General features: G+C 37.4%; 1 protein-coding gene across 1 annotated transcript in view; it reads right to left on the reverse strand.

Annotated features, from left to right (window-relative positions):
- Nucleotides 1-20,033, reverse strand: part of RANBP17 (RAN binding protein 17) — a 258,082-nt gene that overhangs the window by 29,940 nt on the left and 208,109 nt on the right. The window contains exons 23-25 of the mRNA XM_026660855.2: nt 18,158-18,372; nt 16,745-16,883; nt 10,595-10,761 (exon numbers count right to left, since the gene is read on the reverse strand). Coding sequence (XP_026516640.1) covers nt 10,595-10,761; nt 16,745-16,883; nt 18,158-18,372 — 521 coding nt within the window. The remainder of the gene's footprint in view (nt 1-10,594; nt 10,762-16,744; nt 16,884-18,157; nt 18,373-20,033) is intronic.

Genomic DNA, 20,033 nt, shown 5'->3' on the forward strand with positions numbered 1-20,033 from the left:
TTTAATCTAATTTAAGTGTATTTAGTTAGTCTAATCTCTTAGAAGCTATGCAGCAAGAAGGAGAGGAGTGATGGGGTTAGGTAAAGAAAAATACATTAGTTTTAGTGGACCACAGATCATACAGTCATAGAAATGCAGGGCTGGAAGGGACATTGAGAAATTATCAAGTCCAGCCCCCCGTGCTGTGGCAGGATCAAGTAAACTGAGGCCATCCCTGACAGATGTTTGTCCAACTTGTTTTAAATGTGTCCAGTGATGGGGACTCCACAACCTCCCTTTGAAGCCTGTTCCAGAGCTTAACCACCCTTATAGTTAGAAAGTTTTTCCTAATGTCTAACCTAAATCTCCATGCTGCAGATTAAGTCCATTACTTTTTGTCCTACCTTCAATGGACCAGGAGAACAATTGATCACCTTCCTCTTTATAAAAGCCTGTTACATATTGGAAAACTGTTATCAGGTCCCCGCACCTCAGACTTCTTTTCTCAAGACAAAACATGCCTATTTTTTAAAACTTTTCCTCATAGGTCAGGTTTTCTAAACCTTTTATCATTTTTGTTGTTCTCCTCTGGATTTTTTCCAGTTTGTCCATCTTTCCTAAAGTGTGGTGCCCAGAACTGGACATAGTATTCCAGCTGGGGCCTCACCAGGGCCCAGCAGAGTGAGACAATTACCTCCTGGGTCTTACATACAACACTCCTGTTAATACATCCCAGAATCATGGTAGCCTTTTTTGCAGCTGCATCATATTGATGATTCATATTCAGTTTATGGTCCACTATAACCCCCAGGTCCTTTTCAGCAAGTCATTAAAGAGCTCCTGATGAAGCCATATTGGCCTCTTACTATTCTTCCTATCTTTCCATTGCATCGGAATAGTTTGCAGTTGTGCCTTTAATATTGTCTCCTGGAGGAACTGTCAGCTCTCCTGAACTCCTTTTTCTCTTAGATTTTCTTCTCATGGGACCTTATGTACCAGTTCTCTCAGCTTGTTAAAGTCTTCTTTTTTGAAGTCCATTATCCTTATTCTGTTCCTCTCATTCCTTCCTATCCTTAGAATAAATAAAATCTGTCATTTCGTGATCACAATCACCCAAATTGCCACTGTCCAAACTATAATTCTAGTGGGATTCTCTGGGTCCATGTCTTTTGTCACTGGAAACCAAATCTACCTTGATCACTATGGGCATCTGTTATCTATTAATATTTGTCTCTTATTAGCTTGGTTAAGACATTTGTGAAAGGGATCTCATAAAACTGGGTGACAGGGCAACAAAATGGCAAATGAAATTCAACACTGATAAGTGCACAGTAATGCCCATTGGAAAAAACAATCCCAACTATCCATATATAATGATGGGTTCTAAATTAGCTATTAGACAACAAGGGTAACAGTATATTAAGAAACTATTAGGAAAGGGATGGAAAATAAGATAGAAAATATCATAATGACACTACGTAAATACAGGAGCATCCACACCTTGAATGCTGTGTCCAGTTCTGGTTGCCCTATCTCAAAAAAGTATAGAGTGGAACTGTAAGAGGTTGAGAAGGGAAACAATGATGTCCAATGGTATGGAAGTACTTCCTTCCGTTTGTTTTGAACTTGCTGCATATTAATTTCATTGGGTGACCCCTGGTTCTTGTGTTATGTGAAGGGGTAAATATCACTTCTTTATTCACTTTCTCCACGCCATTCATGATTTTATAGACCTCTAATATACTCTCCTTTACTCCTCTGCTTAGTCATCTCTTTTCCAAGCTGAACAGTCCCATGTCTAACCCAGTATGGCAGCCCCTACGTTCTTATTTGCCACTAAAAGTATTAATATTCACATAATGGACTTATTTTCCCCTTTGAAAGGAGAAGGTATCCAATATCAAGGTGCCTTTTACTTGTTCTCTTGCACAGGAGACCTGTGTTTCTCCTATTTAGCTGTGCCCTGTATATGAAGGAGAGGGGCCTCAACCAATACGCAGTTGTGAAGGTTTGATGAGGAGGCAGAGCTCCTTAAGTCTCTTTCATAGTGCAATGAACTGTGCAGTGAATAGATCATGGTTCCACACAATACTGGACTTATTCAGTGTACATGGACTTTTGAAAACTGTGCCTGGTGCAGAAAGTTTTCCACAACACTACAACCTTTTTATACCTGGTACCAAAAGTTTTTCATAGTCCAGATTATGTACTGAACAGAGAAGGGGTCTGTAACAGTCCTTGCCGCACTGACTACTGCATCTCTACATGAGCCTAGTCCTATTCACTATGCACCTTGCACTGGGCAGGACAATCCAGTGGTGTCCAATAGCAACTAAGCAACCTTCTATGCAAGTGCTTACCCAGAAATTTCAGCTTGATTTGTTGGAGTAAGTTAATTTTTGTTCATAGAGAATCTACTCCATCATTCACTTGGCAAAATTATCTGTCAGTGGCAGATCATCAGTTAAGTGGTAAAAAACACGAAAGGGAGAGTCACTGTTCCTTACCCATTCTGGTACAATACTGTATTGTTTCTAGACAGAAAATACCACTGCTAATTGGATTTTGGAAAACCACACTGCCCTGACAAAATGGGTGGCACTATTCACAACATTGGTTCAAACCTGCTAAATGGCAATGATAATTTTTTTTCAAACTAGCACTGAAATGTTTTTCTGAAGTCTTTGCATTATGTAACAAATGAATGAAGTATGGCAAAAGTTAAACATTTTTAAAGTGTTCAAGTATTGAACTGCACTGCAAAAACAAAGAATAAATATTTGTTACACTTTTCTGTGTATGTATTTGCTATTTTGAAAATAGTTATATAGCATACAAAGACAAGCTTATTGAGAAATACAGCCAGTTTTTTTATTCTGTAACTGAAAAATGTTGGCTTATTTTTTCACCCAAAAGCAATGAATGGTAAGTAATACATGATAAATACACAATAAACGTATAGATATGATGGTAAAACATCATCCTAATGATTTCATTTAATTATCCTGAAATGCATTCTATTTAATATTCACTACTCAAAAGCCAATTTAAAAGTGAAAGAGGTGATGGGACTTATTCAGAAAGACGGACTGTCATTCATTGCAATAGTTATCTAATATACAGAAGTTAATAAAGCAGATTAATCTACAAGTCCCTTTAAGCCATCACTGAGTTTAGAACAACTGCCTCTTTGACCTTTAACCCTCCTGCTGTGCACCAGTAGCAGGTGCCAGCTGCACTAAAATTATGGCTGACGTGTTTTAACGCAAAGTCTTTTCTTACTTTGCTTCTGACCAGCAGCTGACCCTGCAGGAGTGATTGTTTCATGTGCTGGCCTAAAGGCTACATAAACCAGTAACTGATAAACAAAAGCATACATACACCAGCTGCCTAGCCTTAGGGTACACATCCTACACTGACACCTCTAGCAGTTTATCCTGCAAGCCAAATTATGGCTTTTTGTTTCCGTACATGCATTTTGTACAATACTTGTTACTTCACGGAACTAAACTTCCATCCACCCAAAGACCTGCCTGCGTTAACTTTGTCTCAATCTGAATGATTAGGAAGAGATTCTCATTTTGATTTAGCACCTTTAATAAGAGCATGCAATCTTCGGGTACATAGATGATAAAACTTAATTATGTAGTTTAGTGTTAAAATTCTTAAAATCAAATGCTTTAATTCATATCTAATATTGAATCAAGGCATAGCACTAAACAAAACAGCACCAGAAAGAGGACTAGGCTCCTGTGTATTTTTCTAATTTCATAATTAACAGCACTCCAGTGTAGTGATAACTGGATGGTTAGCATTACATTTTATATTGAAGTTACTGATGCATCTACAACATATATGCAGTTAGAGCTAGGTATAAAGCAAACAAAACCATATTTTTCATTAAGATGAGATGGCTCTGACATAGTTATCTTACTGATACAAATTACACAAGCACAAAAACAATCCGAGTAATGATTAAATGCAGTTATGTACATGGAAGAATACTAGTGTACATGTTAACATATTTAAATGGTTTTCCTTCATTAAAAAAATTATATATGATATTAAACCATCAATCAAAGCTGAAACACTAGAGTCTAAATGTATTGTCACTGGTTAAAATAAATGACTTTGAGACTGAATTTTGGCTCGCTCAATATGGTGTCTTTTCTGTTGCTTAGCCACCCAAGTCTCTGCTGGCTTGGGCTACATCTGGTATATTTCCATCCCTTTCAATTAATAAAGCAAGTTATGATACTATTGGATCACAGTTTTAAGCTGTGCTAAGAGGCTGAAAACAGATGTCCTCGTGAAAATCTCTCATTGTTGTATCAAGTCATTTAGGGCTCAATTCTGCCAGCCTTATTCCAGCACAGCATTTAAGCATATGCTTAACTTTAAACACAGAAACAGTTTCACTACAATGGGACTATTCAGGCACTTAAAATTAAGCATGTGCTTAAATACTTTACTGGATTGGGGTGCGAAAGTGCTCAGCACTTTTCAGAACTGAACCCTCTGAGTGTTATTCTATTTCCTTTTAATTACATATGCATACGCTGGAGTTTCCCCATGGATTTTTCTGCATGGTCCAAAGAGTATGTGTTATAAATCTCCTCAATGTTTTTATTTTGTTTAGTGTGAGTGGCTCCACACTGGCTATATACTTTATTGAAGTCTATGGGAAAAACAAATACCACATAATTAAATGTATTAAAAAAAGGAAAATGGCAATTTGGAAGGCACTTTTGATTTTAATAATATCCAGATCTGCCTTTAGTTACAACTGGATATTGCATTCTTGACTTTCCTGTCCTAAGCTGTTGCTCAATGTAGCTGTGAACTGTTTATGTTATTTAGATTTTTTTAGTTACCTAATCAAAGCTCTGAGCACCTGTGCAACATTAAAACATATAAAATTAAACACCATGACCCACATAATCTACCCATCATACAACAGTAGTCCTCCCCCATCAACAGGACCAGCTCTAGGCACCAGCAAACCAAGCACGTGCTTGGGGCGGCACAATTCCAGGGGCAGCATTCTGGGTTTTTTTTTTTTTTTTTTTCACTTTTAGAAGTTTTTTTTTGCTTGGGTCTGCAAAAAACCTAGAGCCGGCCCTTCCCATCAACTGCACCAAATACCTCAAAACACCCTTCCAAGAAAAGCCCAAGAAAACAGATGAGCATTAAAACGTGCCTGAAATCCAGCTCTGTTGAACAATTACCACATTCTACTTTAGAGATGGCCATATTTCTGTGGTGGAGAAAGTTACTCTGATATATTCTTTACTTACCTTACAGAGTTGTGAGAATTAATTCATTAGTGTTTGTAAATGTCTTTAAGACCTTTGGGGGAAAGTGGCTATAAAAGTAGACAATTGCAAAGGTCAAATGCAGATGATGACTGAACATTCTCAGATGGACTAGCATGCTACCTTCATAACGATTTTACAGGACGGGCATAATTTAAAATACAAATATTTCTAGTTTAAAAACCAAAGAACAGCTCTTCCATTGATAAGCTAAGAGGTTGAGCAAATATATTAGGTTCATTTAGCTTATCATACATGAAAAAGTCAATCTGAACTAACAGCACACATGAATTTAGAAGCTTTACCAGACCATTTATTTAATGACCTTTCTATAATTTCAGCTCAAGTGATAATTATAGTAATACTTTGAACTTTGATAGCACCTCCCATTCATTACCCTTAATTAATACAGCCTTACAACACCCTTTTGAGGTAGGATCTATTACTCTATTTGCAGGTGGCAAAGGAAGTTGCCTGAGGACACACAGGAAGTCTGTGGCAGAGCCAGGAGTAGAACCCAGAGCTGATTCCCATTCCCATGCCTTCAAGAGACACCAATACCTTAAAACATGAACGTTAAGTAGTCGTTTATGGCACTATACCTGTCCTTGAGTCCCCATCTCATATTTGTGCTTTTAGGCTCCCATCTACTTATTTAAAAATAATGTTGCTATGTGACAGACCAAAGAAAACAGAAAGGGAAGTGGTGTCCCTTTAATCACAAGGCGCTACTTCTTCTCTACCGCTCTAAAGGCTAAAGAAAAAGGATTGGTGCCTCCGTGATTATGGCAACACATACATTTAGTGAATTATAGTCAATGACCGAATCACATCAATTCATGGTGCACAACCACTCACTGAGAATTTTATAAGGGAAGATTTGTTGTGAAATATTTTATGTCCAGTTTGGAATCAGAAATCTACACTCAAGATATCCCTTCTATGCTTCTAAACTGGATACATGAACAATGAGACTTCCCAAACAAAATGTCATGGCTAATTGTATGCAACAAAATGAGGTGGAGCCATAAGATAAAAGACATCTTTCTCTTTTTAAGTATGGGAAGATGTTCATTAAAGAGGGACTTCACAAGCAACCAGTCATTTGCTTTGCCAGTGACTCCTCTGGCTTTTTCAATTTCTTCACACTCGCTTTTCAGCAAGAATTTCCCCCCTTCCTGCCCAGCTTTCTCTCCTACAGTGAACCAGTAGTAAAGTGGTCATCTTGGGTTCATGACATCACTCTGTTACCCCAAAAATGACTGGATTGTGACGGTACAATTTCAGCTGTCTGACTGCACAGCTAAGCACAAAAGGATGCGAGACAGATGCCATTTGCCTAAACACAAATGTGTGTGGTTGGTTTTTTGTGTGCTAATTATGAAAAACATCAGACAGAAACATTAACACATTTTATTAATGACATATTTTAGAGTGTTCCCAAGTGAGACAGGTCTACTTTAAATCCTCATGTAAATTCACAGCATCTATTAAGTATGCTGTTGCTTCTCCTGCTGCTTACTACAATGAAATGGAATAAGAATTTTAAGTATGAAAAATGTACCATACAGTATGTCAAAATGCTTAACAATACCTCTTCAATCTAAGCACAGGAAACAACAACAAAAAGGCAGCTGATTTCCTTTTTGTTGTAATTCACTTTGGGATTCATGGCATGAAAAGCACTATAGAAAAGTAATTTTCATTGACTGACTGACTGACTGCAGAAAAGAATGAATGTGGTTTCCATTTATGTCTCTGCTGAAGCATGATCCCTATAGTTCATGTCAGCTATTCAAAATCTGTAGTTAAATGCAATTGGTTTAAAAAAATAGAAAGACATGTTGGCTTTTTTAGCCTTGGCTTGAACCAAAGAGCTGCATAGTACATAAAAACATGAAGCTATTTGTTTCAAAGAAGCTGTGTTAACATTACATAAGACTGGAACTCTTTAGAGTGACATTAGCTAAGAATGTAAAATTAAAATCACATCAGTAATACTGCCTCTTAGAATGGGCTCATTCTGGGTATGTGGAAGGTGTTGTTTCCGCAGCTCTTGCAATTATGCTGCTAACGGCAACTCCAATAAGGATGTTCATTCTACACAATTTTATTTTATTCTATTAATCTAGCAGACAGGACCAGCTACACTAAACAGACACAACTCTTAAAACCCCACTGCTCTCCCTCCAAGCACACTAACTCAACTGCCTACCCCACCGGGATTTTCCACTCTAAGGCAGAACTAAATGAATACCTATCAACCGATTACAGTTAATGCAAATATTTTAATATTTCTGACTGTTAATCCTAAATAATCTGCACAATTTTTTTTTTTTACCCTTGAGGCTCTAGCAGATTGGTGCCCATTGCTATCCATTACTAAACATTCAATCTCATATGTACTCCTTTTTTCAAACTTTTACTGTGATTAAGCCACTTGTGGAATTTTATTTAATAGAGGCATATTTTCTGTTCTATGCTAAGCGCAAGGTGATGTATGTACTGTCACTGACAACACCTGTCACAAACTCTTCTAACAGGCTGTCAATGACATAAATCACACAATGATGAAGTTAACTTTTATAAAATGAGATTAGGCTGCATCTTGCTTTGATAATCCTCTTTGTTAATGAGAGAAAAATATCAGGACACAAAATAAGAGGCTGTATGTGCATAGAGATAGTATGAATACGTGCCTTAGTGCCATAACACCTCTATTATTTTCCTTGTGACGCCTGTTATATCATCATCAATAATAACCCTTTGAACCTGTATTGCATCTTCCCTCAGAGGACCTTAAAGTGAATTGTAGGAAAATATCATCAATCCCATTTTATGGATGAGAAAACTGAGGTACATTTCAATTTGTCTGATACAAAAAGAAAATCATTTAATCAAGATATTCTAGTTTCATAGCTCGTTAAACAACTTTAGATGAGATACTCTTCATGATCCGATAGAAACTTTCAAATGTCTAATTGTGATTCCAGAGATTCAAGCTGAAAAAATGTTCTAACTAGTAAATAATTACAGTATCATTGCATCAGTTTAGTTTAAAGAGCTGACAAACCTCTCTAAACTCAAAGCACAATTAGTCATTAGGGTCTAGTTTTTCAGCACTGTTAAGCAATTTGTAACCCATTCCTTTTAATAGGGTTATGCATTACTTAACCGACACAGATGTCTTGAAAACTGAGACCTCTAGTTATGAAGCAGCAACCTTGTTCATTAGCCTCCATGATAGTCAAATCATCTATAAAACCAGTGTTTAATGGCCAGCCGATGAATAATCAATGGCTCACTTTTCATCTGAGTGTGAAAATGAGAATAATCTAATATCTTGTCCCTCTGGTAAGATGCAAGGCCTTGAGTTCCGTTTCTATTCAGGGCTGATTTATAACCCAATGGAAACCTGATGTAAACATATGATCAATGAGTCCCATCACTGCTAATAATAACCCCCAACCGGCCCACTCCCTCATCTCAAAAGCCATCCCTTTAGGCTATTAGCTCCGGCCAGCTAATCCTCTCTACTATTCCTGCCTGCTGCTTTTACCTTGGCCATCCGTTCAGTCCAGCAGACTCAGAAGTAATTTTATACGCTGCAGAGAGCGGGTGGAATTGATTTTTCACTCAGCACTCAGTTCCCATCTGAATAATTATCAATTTTACTGCCTCATAAAGGGAAGAGTCAAAATTTCAAATCAATTCAAAAGAGCTTCTGAGACTACAGAAACCATGCATGAGAATAAAGGTCAAAGTTGTCAGTGACCTCGGGAGATGATGTCAGATATTAGTACACTGAATAGTTGACATCAGAGGCACTCAATATGATATGACTAGTGCTAATGCAAATCATATTTATGCTGACTACTGGAGACCAGTCATTAATATTTAAAAGAGTATCTGAAAGCCTGCATTCAAAATAAATATAATGTATTCTACAGATTATGAAGTTAATAAAGATTGATCACTGCTTAGTCTTATGCTATAAATTGAAAGATTACCGAGTATTATTAATAACACACAAAATATTACATTAAGGTTGTAACAAAAGCAACAAATGTGTGGAAATTCAAAGTCAAGGCTGCCATTCTGTCCTTTAGACTCCCATCACTGTGCTCATGTTACAGTACTGCCCACTATGACATATGCAAATATGGAATCCATTGCCAGATTCCATAGAACTTGCACAGGGTAAGGGTACTGTGAGACATGACAATGGCATCATGTCATATCTCAACAGTGCCAGTGATAAATGTCTCAAATATACTCACAATATGCTATGTGCCAATTATAGCAGGCATGCTTAAAAAGCCAGCATTTGCCATGCTCATCCTCTAAATTAGAATAGTAAATAACAATTACCACACAGTTACCCCAGTTATCACATGCCGATTTTTTTTTTAAATGGCAACCAACACATTTGCTACCTAAGAACAAAGACAAAGGTCACTGTAACGTGGTGTTTTGTGGACATCCTTTGTTTTCTTTAAAAGCCCCAACAATTCTGTTGTTGTGAAACTGTGTCAGAGAAACTGTATTGGGTGTTTTGGGACCCCATGGATCCTTGCAGTGTAGTAGTTCTAGGTACTAAAAAAAGCCAAATGAAATTTTAAGATAAACTAATTAGTCCGATCCCCTGCACCTGCCTAAACACCACATAATCTTAATGTTTCTGGACCATAATGTACAGTGCTGGGAGAAAAAGTCCTTCCTGACTACTGCAGTAGTCAGTTTCTTCCCTAAAGCGTGATATTTGATTACTCTTATATTTGCCTTTGACACAAAATCCCTCAAATAAAATGTCACCTACTGCACAAATAAAATATTGTAGCACAATATCAAACACATCTAACTAGAAAAATGTGCTGATTTAAAATACTACAATGTTCTTGCTCTACCTCAAATATTTTAGAGATACTCCCTCCCTTTTTAAAAAAAATAACTGTGGGGGATTATTCATAAAATGAGTATAATGATGAATATTGCATTTCATCAGCCTATGAGCTAAAGTGAAACATTGTAAAAGAAGTTATCCTAAATTGTGAGTACAATAACCAGGTCATCAGCATGACAAAAAATATCTTCACAATACTGCAATAATACTGGCATGAAAACAACTCTGAAATTAATTGGGGTGCAAATATATCAATTTAGAGAGCCCAATCCTGTTAGCAAATAATTGGAGTTATCATAATCTAAATTACTTCAAGATGATGAAAATAAATAGGGAAAAGCTTTGTTCACAAATTTAATAATACCTCATAGGAAAGTTGAGCAGTGCTTAAGTTTACCTGCTGTAGTACTTCAGGGTTCTGTTGCATGAAGTGCAGTAATCTTTGTCCATCCTGTGATATTTCTCTACATCTTACTGGTTTTTTGCCTTCCTTTGCTATGTGCTTGAAGAGGTAGGTAACAACATAGTCTAAACTAGCACAACAGCTGGAGGAGACAATTGTATCTGCATAAGCAATGAAAGAAATAGTTTTGTAATCGCTTTTGTAATAAAACAAAACAATTATTACGAATAACTTGCAGGAGTGAAGAAAATAATACACACAAGGCAAGCCTGGAAGTTTATTTTAGATATCAGGTTAAATGATACTTAATTTTACTACTTGTTCTTTTGCTTTTAAGATTTCTTGGTATTAAGCAGATTATGGCCCCAATCCTGCAATTCACAATGGACAGTGGACTGCTGGGTCCATGCAGAGTCCTACAAACTTCATGGAGGTTCTGTGTGAGCACAGTGATTTACCCGCACATTGTAAATTGCGAAATCAGGACCTTACTTTTACTGATATGAAATTATATATTCAGCAGACTTCAGATTTTTGAAAACTAAGATTGTTTGTTTATAGCCTTGTGACAAAGTTTAAAAATTCAGTTTAAAGAGACACTGTGAATGTTTAAAGTAACTTTTTTAACCTCTTGACTGCTGCTGAGCATCTCAGATGTGTATAAGTGAAGGTTTGTATTCACAAATGTACTAGTAGCATCCCCCCCAAATATTATGTATCATTTTCTAGTATATAAACGTGTGCCAGATATTTTACAGGACACACCTAAGTGGCGCTTCCCTGCCCCTCAGAGGTTACAACCTGCACATTAGATGCCAAACAATGAGTGAGGATCACAAACAGCAGGGAGGGGAATGGGGTAAGGAAGGAGAAGTGTTACAGCAAAGTATCAGTTGGTTACCTAGTTTAAGGCGTGATGGTCCAATTACCTTTTTAAAAAAAATAAAGAAGATAATATCATAGAAATGATGGTTACTGACTAATGTTCCATTGTTTTCCCTGGAATGTAAAGGCATGACAGCAAAGCAGGATATGTTGGAAGCAGGAGCAACAGCAACCTCATATCTTTACTTATTGTATCTATAACTAAGGTAACAGGTTGGGAGATTAAAAGCTTAAACCTATTTGAAAGTAACTATGTATGTCTGATTTATGTAAGTTATTTTGTTGCTAGGTGTTGCCTGCTGTGCTGCTGCTGTGAAAGTGGATTTTGTTTGTTTACATGCATCAGTGTGGTGAGAACAGTATGCTGGCCCTTTTTAATCTGTGCAGTCTCCTTTTCTTCCTTCTAACTGTACTGGTACAAAATAGTAGCGCTCACCCTTATTTTTTCTTAGTCTGACAGCTGACATTTTTCCTGGCCCCAAGCACACTGGCTGCAGTTTAAACCCTCAATCGCTAGTCTCAGCTGTAGTTTCCCTACCAATTCTAATAATAGGTTCTAATTAGAGTCCCACTTTAACCAACTGTTGGTTCCTCATGATCCTAGCACCAGTCAAAGTTCTCTGTGCACACAGAATTGTTTAACTTCCTCATTTACTGGATGCAGGTTTCAGTAACAACTGATGTTCTCTGCAGGTGTAAACATCACATTCAAATGAGCTCACCAGCACTTAGGGCTCCATCCTGCTCCTGCTGATTTGAGTGGGAACAAGACTAGGTCACTTACAGCTCAGAGTGCTTACTTAGATGGCCTACTGGAGTAGGGGTGTGTGGGAGCTGGAGAAGGAATTAAACTGTTAAAATGCTCATTTGGAAGGGAAAGGGATTAGAAGGATCCAATTAAATGTATCTTGAGTTCTTTGAACTATGCTAATTTGGAGGCTTGCCAACCTTGCAGTGTTCATTTAAATATATCCCTCTAGTCTCTGGAATACTTTGATCTGTGTCAATTTAACTCTTTAACCTCTGTGTATCATGTTATTTTAACTTTCCTTTCTCTAAATACCAGTATTACATATTTTTCAAAGTTACATTCTTCTGAGGTCTTTGGAAATATTTGACAACACAGTCACAACTGATCTCACAAGACTATGTCTACACAACGAGCTAGGGGTGTGATTCCCAGCTTGCGGACTCATACTTGCATTACCTCTCATTGGGCTAGCATGAGTATCTATAGCAGCACAGCTGTGGCAGCACAGGTAGCAGCAGCACAAGTATGTCCCCACCGATTTCATGCGGGATTGTATTCAGCACAGCTAGCCTGTGCTGCCACTTCCACGACCCATGTTACCACAATTACATCATCGAGCTAGCGTGCGCACGTGTAGGCGAGCTGGAAATCACACCCTAGCTTGTAGTGTAGACGTCACCTATGACATGATCCTGAAAGGTATTAAGCTCTCCCAAGAGGTGCTGCGCTCCCTTTTCAATGGTTTTCAGTGGGAGCTGTGGGTGCTCCAACACCACAAAGGAGTGCTTCAGACCTTGCAGAAGCAAGCCCAATTGTCTTAATCCCACTCCACTAAAATCAGTTGATGTTTTGTCATTGAATTCAACTAGTGCAGGCTGCTGGGAAGATCTGCCTGAGTAAAGACTGCAGGAACAGACCCTTATTGTTTTCTCTACTAAAAACAGTCTTGCATGTAAACAAGAGATACAACTGATGGCTGAATTGAAGCAACATCAATAACGGTAATGTATTTGAAAATACAAATTCCATAGGATGGCTTTGTTGTACTTCTACACCAGTGATTTAACTCCATTTGGTTTTAAATTGAATAAAACAAAGTAAATCATTAACATCCGTTTATAAAATGGCAGTGGCTCTAAACATGCTGATACTGTGCAAGTAGATATTTTACATTCTACAGTAAGTGATCTTAGCAGGACAGTGGACAGGTCTATCTTATCACCGGCTCATAAGGATTGCAAGGGCATCACAGAGGTGAAGGTCACGCAAGCCCCCCAAACTGATTTTTCTGGGTGTGCAGAGCCTTGTGTTGAAGCTGGCTGAAGTTCTTATTGAATCTCACACAAGACAGATAAGCATATATATGGAGCAAATACGTTTAAGAAAAAGCTTCAATTTCTGGGCTGTAGGTAGAAGGGAAAGATGGAAAAGGGAGAGAAAGGATCACATGGGAAAACTGGGAGGCAGGCCTGTATAAATAGGAAAAGCCAAGATGATTGCCTGAGCACTCAAACCAGTTACTTATTTATATCAGCCTTAAGGTGGCTGACATTATTGAAAAAACAACTTGAAGAGGCCTTTTGGCTTTAACATTAACATTCGGTGAATGGTGCCAATAGATGTAAAGAGCATTATTTTTAAATGGGTTGCTAACATTGTTGAGCATGCCATAATTTAAGAGATTTTTTTGTTTCTAAGATAAAGGTAAATGGGACAGACTTGAGTTAAGTGGCATTTCTCTGTCCATCAATTTCGTACACTACAATGCCAGCATTATCTGCCTTTGTGGGTAAACCAGGAAAGTAAACAGATTTAAGCAACTTAACATCTAAATTAGAAAGCAAGGCATAGAAAATGTTATATTTTTCTTTTTCACAATGAATGGCATAATTACACTATTAATCATAGGAGAATTAGAAAAGCTTCACATAGAGCTTAGTGACAACATGCCAGGCAGGCTACATTAAAAGGTTCCAATCCACTGAGTCAGCTGTGAAAAAGCCAGGTAAACACTTTAGACGAGAACTGTTGGAGTGTTTATCCTTGCAATAAAAGCCTAGATGAGGGCTTCCATTACAGCTGATTTACAGCCAGGGGCCTCCAAAGGAATAAATATCATTTCACAGTATATTATCAAGTGTGAAATCATGATGCATGCAGAGTGTCCACTCAGGGACAGAATGAACAGTGCTGAGAAATGAGGATTTGGGGCTTCTTTATTCTACAGCTAGAGCTACAGTACAAATCTCAAATGCTGAGCTTCCATGAACTAAGAGAAATGAAAATACATAGACAAACATTTCTCCTAGGGAGGGGGAAAAAAGTCATTTCCTGGAATTACATTTTTTAAATAAAAGAGGTACTTCATTTTTATAATTATTTTTGAAGATGATTCATAAGTTCTAATGGTTTGCAATACATTGTACCCTATCAGACTGCTTGCAGCCTTGACACTGCTATTCTTCAAGATGCTTTGGCAGCACGGATATAATTCACTAAGAGAGGGATCCAATTTATATCACAATTGTCCATTTTCAAAGGGCAGAATGCTATGCTGGAAGATGAACAAAAATGAAATAATTGTTTGCTTCACTGTCAGATAACATGTATTACTTCATATGCTGGGATTTTTCAAAGAAGCCAAAGAGAGTTAGGAACCCAAATCCCAATGAAATTTAATTGGATTTGGGCATTTAATTCCCTTAGGATCATGGCCATTAATTGTTCTTAATGAGGGAAGATCAGCTTTTGTTGACATTGTCGGAACAGGAAAATTACTTATTTTACTGTGTAAAGTTAACTACCTGAATATATGAATTGATTTTATGGCTTATGTGACAGAATCGATACCTCCCATCAAGAAATCAGTTTTCAATACATGTTGATGTTATTAAGAAACAGGATATTGTAGTTAAATAATCACTTTACCACTCAGACATGGACTGTAAAAAGGCTCTATTTCTGATTGACAATTCAGGGAAAGACAAGTGAGTTCCTTTTAATGTGCAAGTGAGGTTCATTCAGATCAAAGGGTATGTCTCATTACTTGACATTTATGTAGAGTCAAATGTTCTTTAGAAATGCTAGGGAATGCAAGAGAAAAATGGGAAACATAACTGGAATTTTACTAAATCTAGTAGACAGCAGTCCAACGTAACTGGACGGAAGTGGACAGAAATTAATTCACCTGCCAAGAAATTGCACCTATGCAACTATTATTGTCAATACACTAGTGGAAAAGATTGCTTCAGGATCACAAAGTTACAATAAGGTTCGTACATGACCCAGTCAAAGTAGTTGGGGGTGAGGTAGGAGTCAAACTAAGTAGAGCTGAGTGAAATTTTTTTGACAAATAGTTTACTTGGCATTTTGGTAGTATATAATAAAATGATCGGAGGACTCCTTACTAATGCTCCTTATCTATTCAATATCCATTTCTCCACTAAGCATGCTATTTCTAACAGGAGAAACATGGAATCTGTTTTGTGATGTTCTGGAATGCTCTGTGATGCCCAGTGTACTCACTTACTACTACAGGGCTTGAGTGACCCTAGAGGTAATAAACTCTAGCTACTAGAAAGTCTATATAAACAAATATCATACCTACAGGCTATTCATTAAATACAACTCCTAGCACAAAGTAATAAGAGAGCCATTCCTGGCTATCATTTTAGGGTCCTGTTTTCTAGCCTGGTTAAAAAATGTAACTGCAACATACGCATCTTTCTTCAAGGCTCTATACTCTTCCCTCATATTTCGACTGAATTTAAGCTATTGAAATCAAATTTTAGTTTCAATCAAATATCTGGACAATAATCTGTTAAAAAGTGCTAATGAATGAAGACCAATTACAACCAGACTACTTTTAATATAATTCTAAGTATGATGCTTGTTTACTCTGTGAAGTATAGCCAATAAATATTCTTTATAATGTAAAACCTAGTTTTTCTTTTTTATTGATAAGGTTATCTTAGCCATCTCTACTCACCTACCAGTCATGCTGATAAATGAAAAGCGAACGGCTGGAAGTTACTGTTATGTATGCTAACAAATTTTATCTCTGAAGGGCAAAATGAGTCATATAATAACGTTCTCTACTATGAGGATTATGGGACAAATAAATCATTTTATATTTCACTGTTGTAAAACTTCTTCAATGATAACCGAACTAGAAGCACATCATTATTATTTTTAAAGTTTCTAATTTGTAGAAAGATCATTTTAAAATATTAATGCAATACACTATAGGCCAGATTTTGAGAAGAGCTCAGCTCTCATTTAGACACCTAAAAGAAGTGGTCAGATTATCAAAATACTCAGCACCCACCGTCTCCCATGGTCTCTGGACAATAATTTGTTAAACTGCAAATGAATGTTCTAATGGGCCACTTATTGTAGAAGCTTAAGTGAGAGTGGTTGGGTGCTGAGTTGTTCATTTTTTAAATCTCACTCTAATGACTACATATTCCCCACATTCCTATTTTAGCTAAATCATAAGTAACACTTACCCAGTGCAGTAAGTCCTTCAGATATTGAGGTAAGAATATACATTAGCACATGAGGTTCTAAACTGGTAATGAAACTCATATGATCCTGGGTGAGACATTCCAAGAGCGGGTAATATGACTGGCTTAGTTTTCGATATTGCTGAAAAAGAAAAACAAACATTGATAGAAAGTAAGAAATACTATGGGCTAATAGAAATTATAGCATTAAAAATGAAAAGCTGTCTGAAATATGAACAGGATTATAAAAATGCACAGAATGATGCTGTAATAAATTCCAATTATCTATTAAATTAACAGCTTTTTTCTACAAAAAAAAATCTTATAGGTTGCCATACAAATACATAAACTCAGTTTTAGTTTACAAAAATCCCTGGGTAATGAAGTCATATTAACCTTTTTACGCTACATCCCATTAGCAGCTCAGAAAAACTGGTATAAAACATTAGTCAGATCAAGTGTTCTGGGACTAGTTTGACAGTTCAGTGGCTAGTGCTTCCTCATGTATATAGAAGACTTCTTGAGACTAACCCCAGGTTGGCTGAACGCACCACAGTGATTACTGTCTTGTGCAAGGATCCTGCAACTTGACCAGCGTAGACGGACCCTTGTGCCCACTGACTTTAATTGGGTTCTGTGTGGGCATAAATATCTGGCTGTCTGGATCCATTTGCAGGATCAAGGCTTTAGAGTGGGTTATTAGGGGCATTACCTTCACTACTGGCATGACTGTCAGTCTTGGCTGCATGGGCACTCACTATCATGTAGCTATATACCAGTATTTGACTGGGGTAATTTTTCAAAAGGGCTAAGGCAAAAGTCTGAGTATTTAGCACCTCTAACTATCTGATTCATCCCTCAGTGCAGAAAGTAGCAGCTCCAAATGAAAATGTTCTGAAGAAAGTTCCATGATCCAAGCTAAGGCTGATCATGCACTCGATTTGTTGTCTTTGAGAAGTGACAGCTCCATTGGTATGAGACTAGACATCCCAAAGAAAGTTTGGTTAAAATTTTAATGTTGTCTTATAGAAAACACACCACAAGAGTTATATAAATTCAGATTAATCCCAGACTGACAGATCATATAGGGCCAAATACTGCTTTAAATTACATCCAGGGAACCCCAATGAAGCCATTGGTTTGCCCGGACATAAAGAGCCAGAACTGGCTTCTCTCTTTCCCAGACATATTTTTGTGAATATGTTGGAAATGTTACAATTTTTTATGACAATTCTATCATACATGGAAATACTAATATTCTGGATGTGACTATAAATACACTGAAATAACTGGACTAAAAATGTAAACTGCATTTGAGCTGTTCTAGATCCTGCTGTCTCATTATAACAATTTGAAGCCTGTGGTGATATTATTTCATATTTCACATAAAGACTCCCAAGATGAATAATTGCTTACAAGCAAGTCACTGTGGGATACTGAAAGCAGCATTTTGACAAAGGCCTGGAGTACATTGTCAAAGTGGTTGTCCCCATACAACTTGAAGACGCCAAAGCTGACATAATTTCCACATAAGGCAGATTTGAGTGCAGAATAGCAGATGGAAATGCCCTTGAGTTTCAGTGGATAAACCTGATCTTTTGACAGAGTCCCAAGAGACAGGATCTGATTACCTGTTCAGAAAAAAAGAAGAGAAAGAAACTGACATAAACCGTTGCAAATCTGGATAGCTCTGTCACTTAACATTTTCATTTTACTCTTTTATCATTTTTTGTCTTTATTTTTATTATTGCCTACCTGGATAGGATCTTACTTTCGTAATTATAGTAAAAAGCAATTGGAACATTTTACATACATAGCATGAATATATTTAAAAAGCTGCTGAGTTATTAAGAGTGTAAAAGGTAAAAACATAACCTATGGAGTCTCAGTTACTGATGTAGGCCAACATCCTCAATTGGCATGGACCTTTCAACCCAGGCGCAGCCACAGAGCCTTCAGTGTGGTTCCACATGGCAGATCTGACTGCAGAATCAGGTCCTTAACTGATAGTTTTCCATACTGTAATTTAGCCTGGTTTTGATCTATTACCATGGTGGCCTCTTGGGATGGTTGTTTATGTACATACACATTACACATACCACTCACACCACAGATACGTCCATTACAAAACCAACTATTTTACCAGTCCACAGATGTGAACCACTCAGATAATCTCAGTCTTTCTAATGTAAAAATATTACAGAACTGTAAATATTTGGTGTTGCTAGTAAGAGGCAATAGTGATTTTTGGTTCTGTTGTGCAATAACTCACAAGAGTTTTTCTAATGCTCTCTATTTGTTTATCCAGGTACCTATATGACCTCCATTTTCATAGTATCAGAGCACCTTAGTCACTATTGTATTGATCCTCGCAATGCCCCTGTAAGAAGGGAGGTATTATTCCCATTAACTGATGCACAGTGACTCTTATGGCTGTCTATGTAACATCGACGTTGGCAGGCAGAATCAAACCTGGGACCTCTGGAGCTAAATGCGTAAGTCTCTACTGCATAAGCTAAAACCACATGGCTCTTAGCCAAGGCCATAGCAGACTCATCAATCTCTAGGTGGTCTAGGTGCCAATAGAGGGGGACAGAGCATCACACCCAGCAGGCATGGATTACATCTATACTGGGAGTTATTCCCAAATAGCTAATCCTGATTACCAATAGGCGTGAACCCTCTTACTCTGGAATAAGAGTCTCCATGTGGATTAAGTTAATTTGGAATAAAGCACTCTTATTCTGGCTTAAGCACCCTCCTCACTGGACCATGCTCTTCTCGTAGCAGGATAGCTGCTAAAGAGTGAGATGTAAGCTTAGGACTGATTTTCTGTTACTGTTCTTCCACTCCCTTGAAGTAATCCTTCAGAAATAAATACATAAACCAATACAAGGAACAGTACTTAATGTCATTTAATTCATAACAAGGCCTGATTTTAAGGGGACTTTCACCCAGCCTTCTGTTCTGCTGATGCAATTTTGCATCTGTAAATATTGTACTTGCATTAATTTTGTTCTCACAACTAATTCTGGATGCAAGTTCTACCACTCCAATTACTAACTACATGATCTGCATCTGCAATTGCGTACTTAAACCAAACAAGTGGTAGGATGTAACCCCTAAATCTATTGGTGGTGTGAAAATATATGTGCATATTTTGCACCCACAAAAGGTAAACTGTCTTTTTAAAATCTGGATTGGAATGATAAAACAGATAACAAAACAACATAAACTTTCACATTGGTGGTTTGGCACATTGCAAATATCAGACAGACACAGACATGGTATC

This window comes from Terrapene carolina, unplaced genomic scaffold, assembly GCF_002925995.2.
Source record: "Terrapene carolina triunguis isolate 2854851 unplaced genomic scaffold, T_m_triunguis-2.0 Scaffold838, whole genome shotgun sequence".
Lineage (NCBI taxonomy): Eukaryota > Metazoa > Chordata > Testudines > Emydidae > Terrapene > Terrapene triunguis.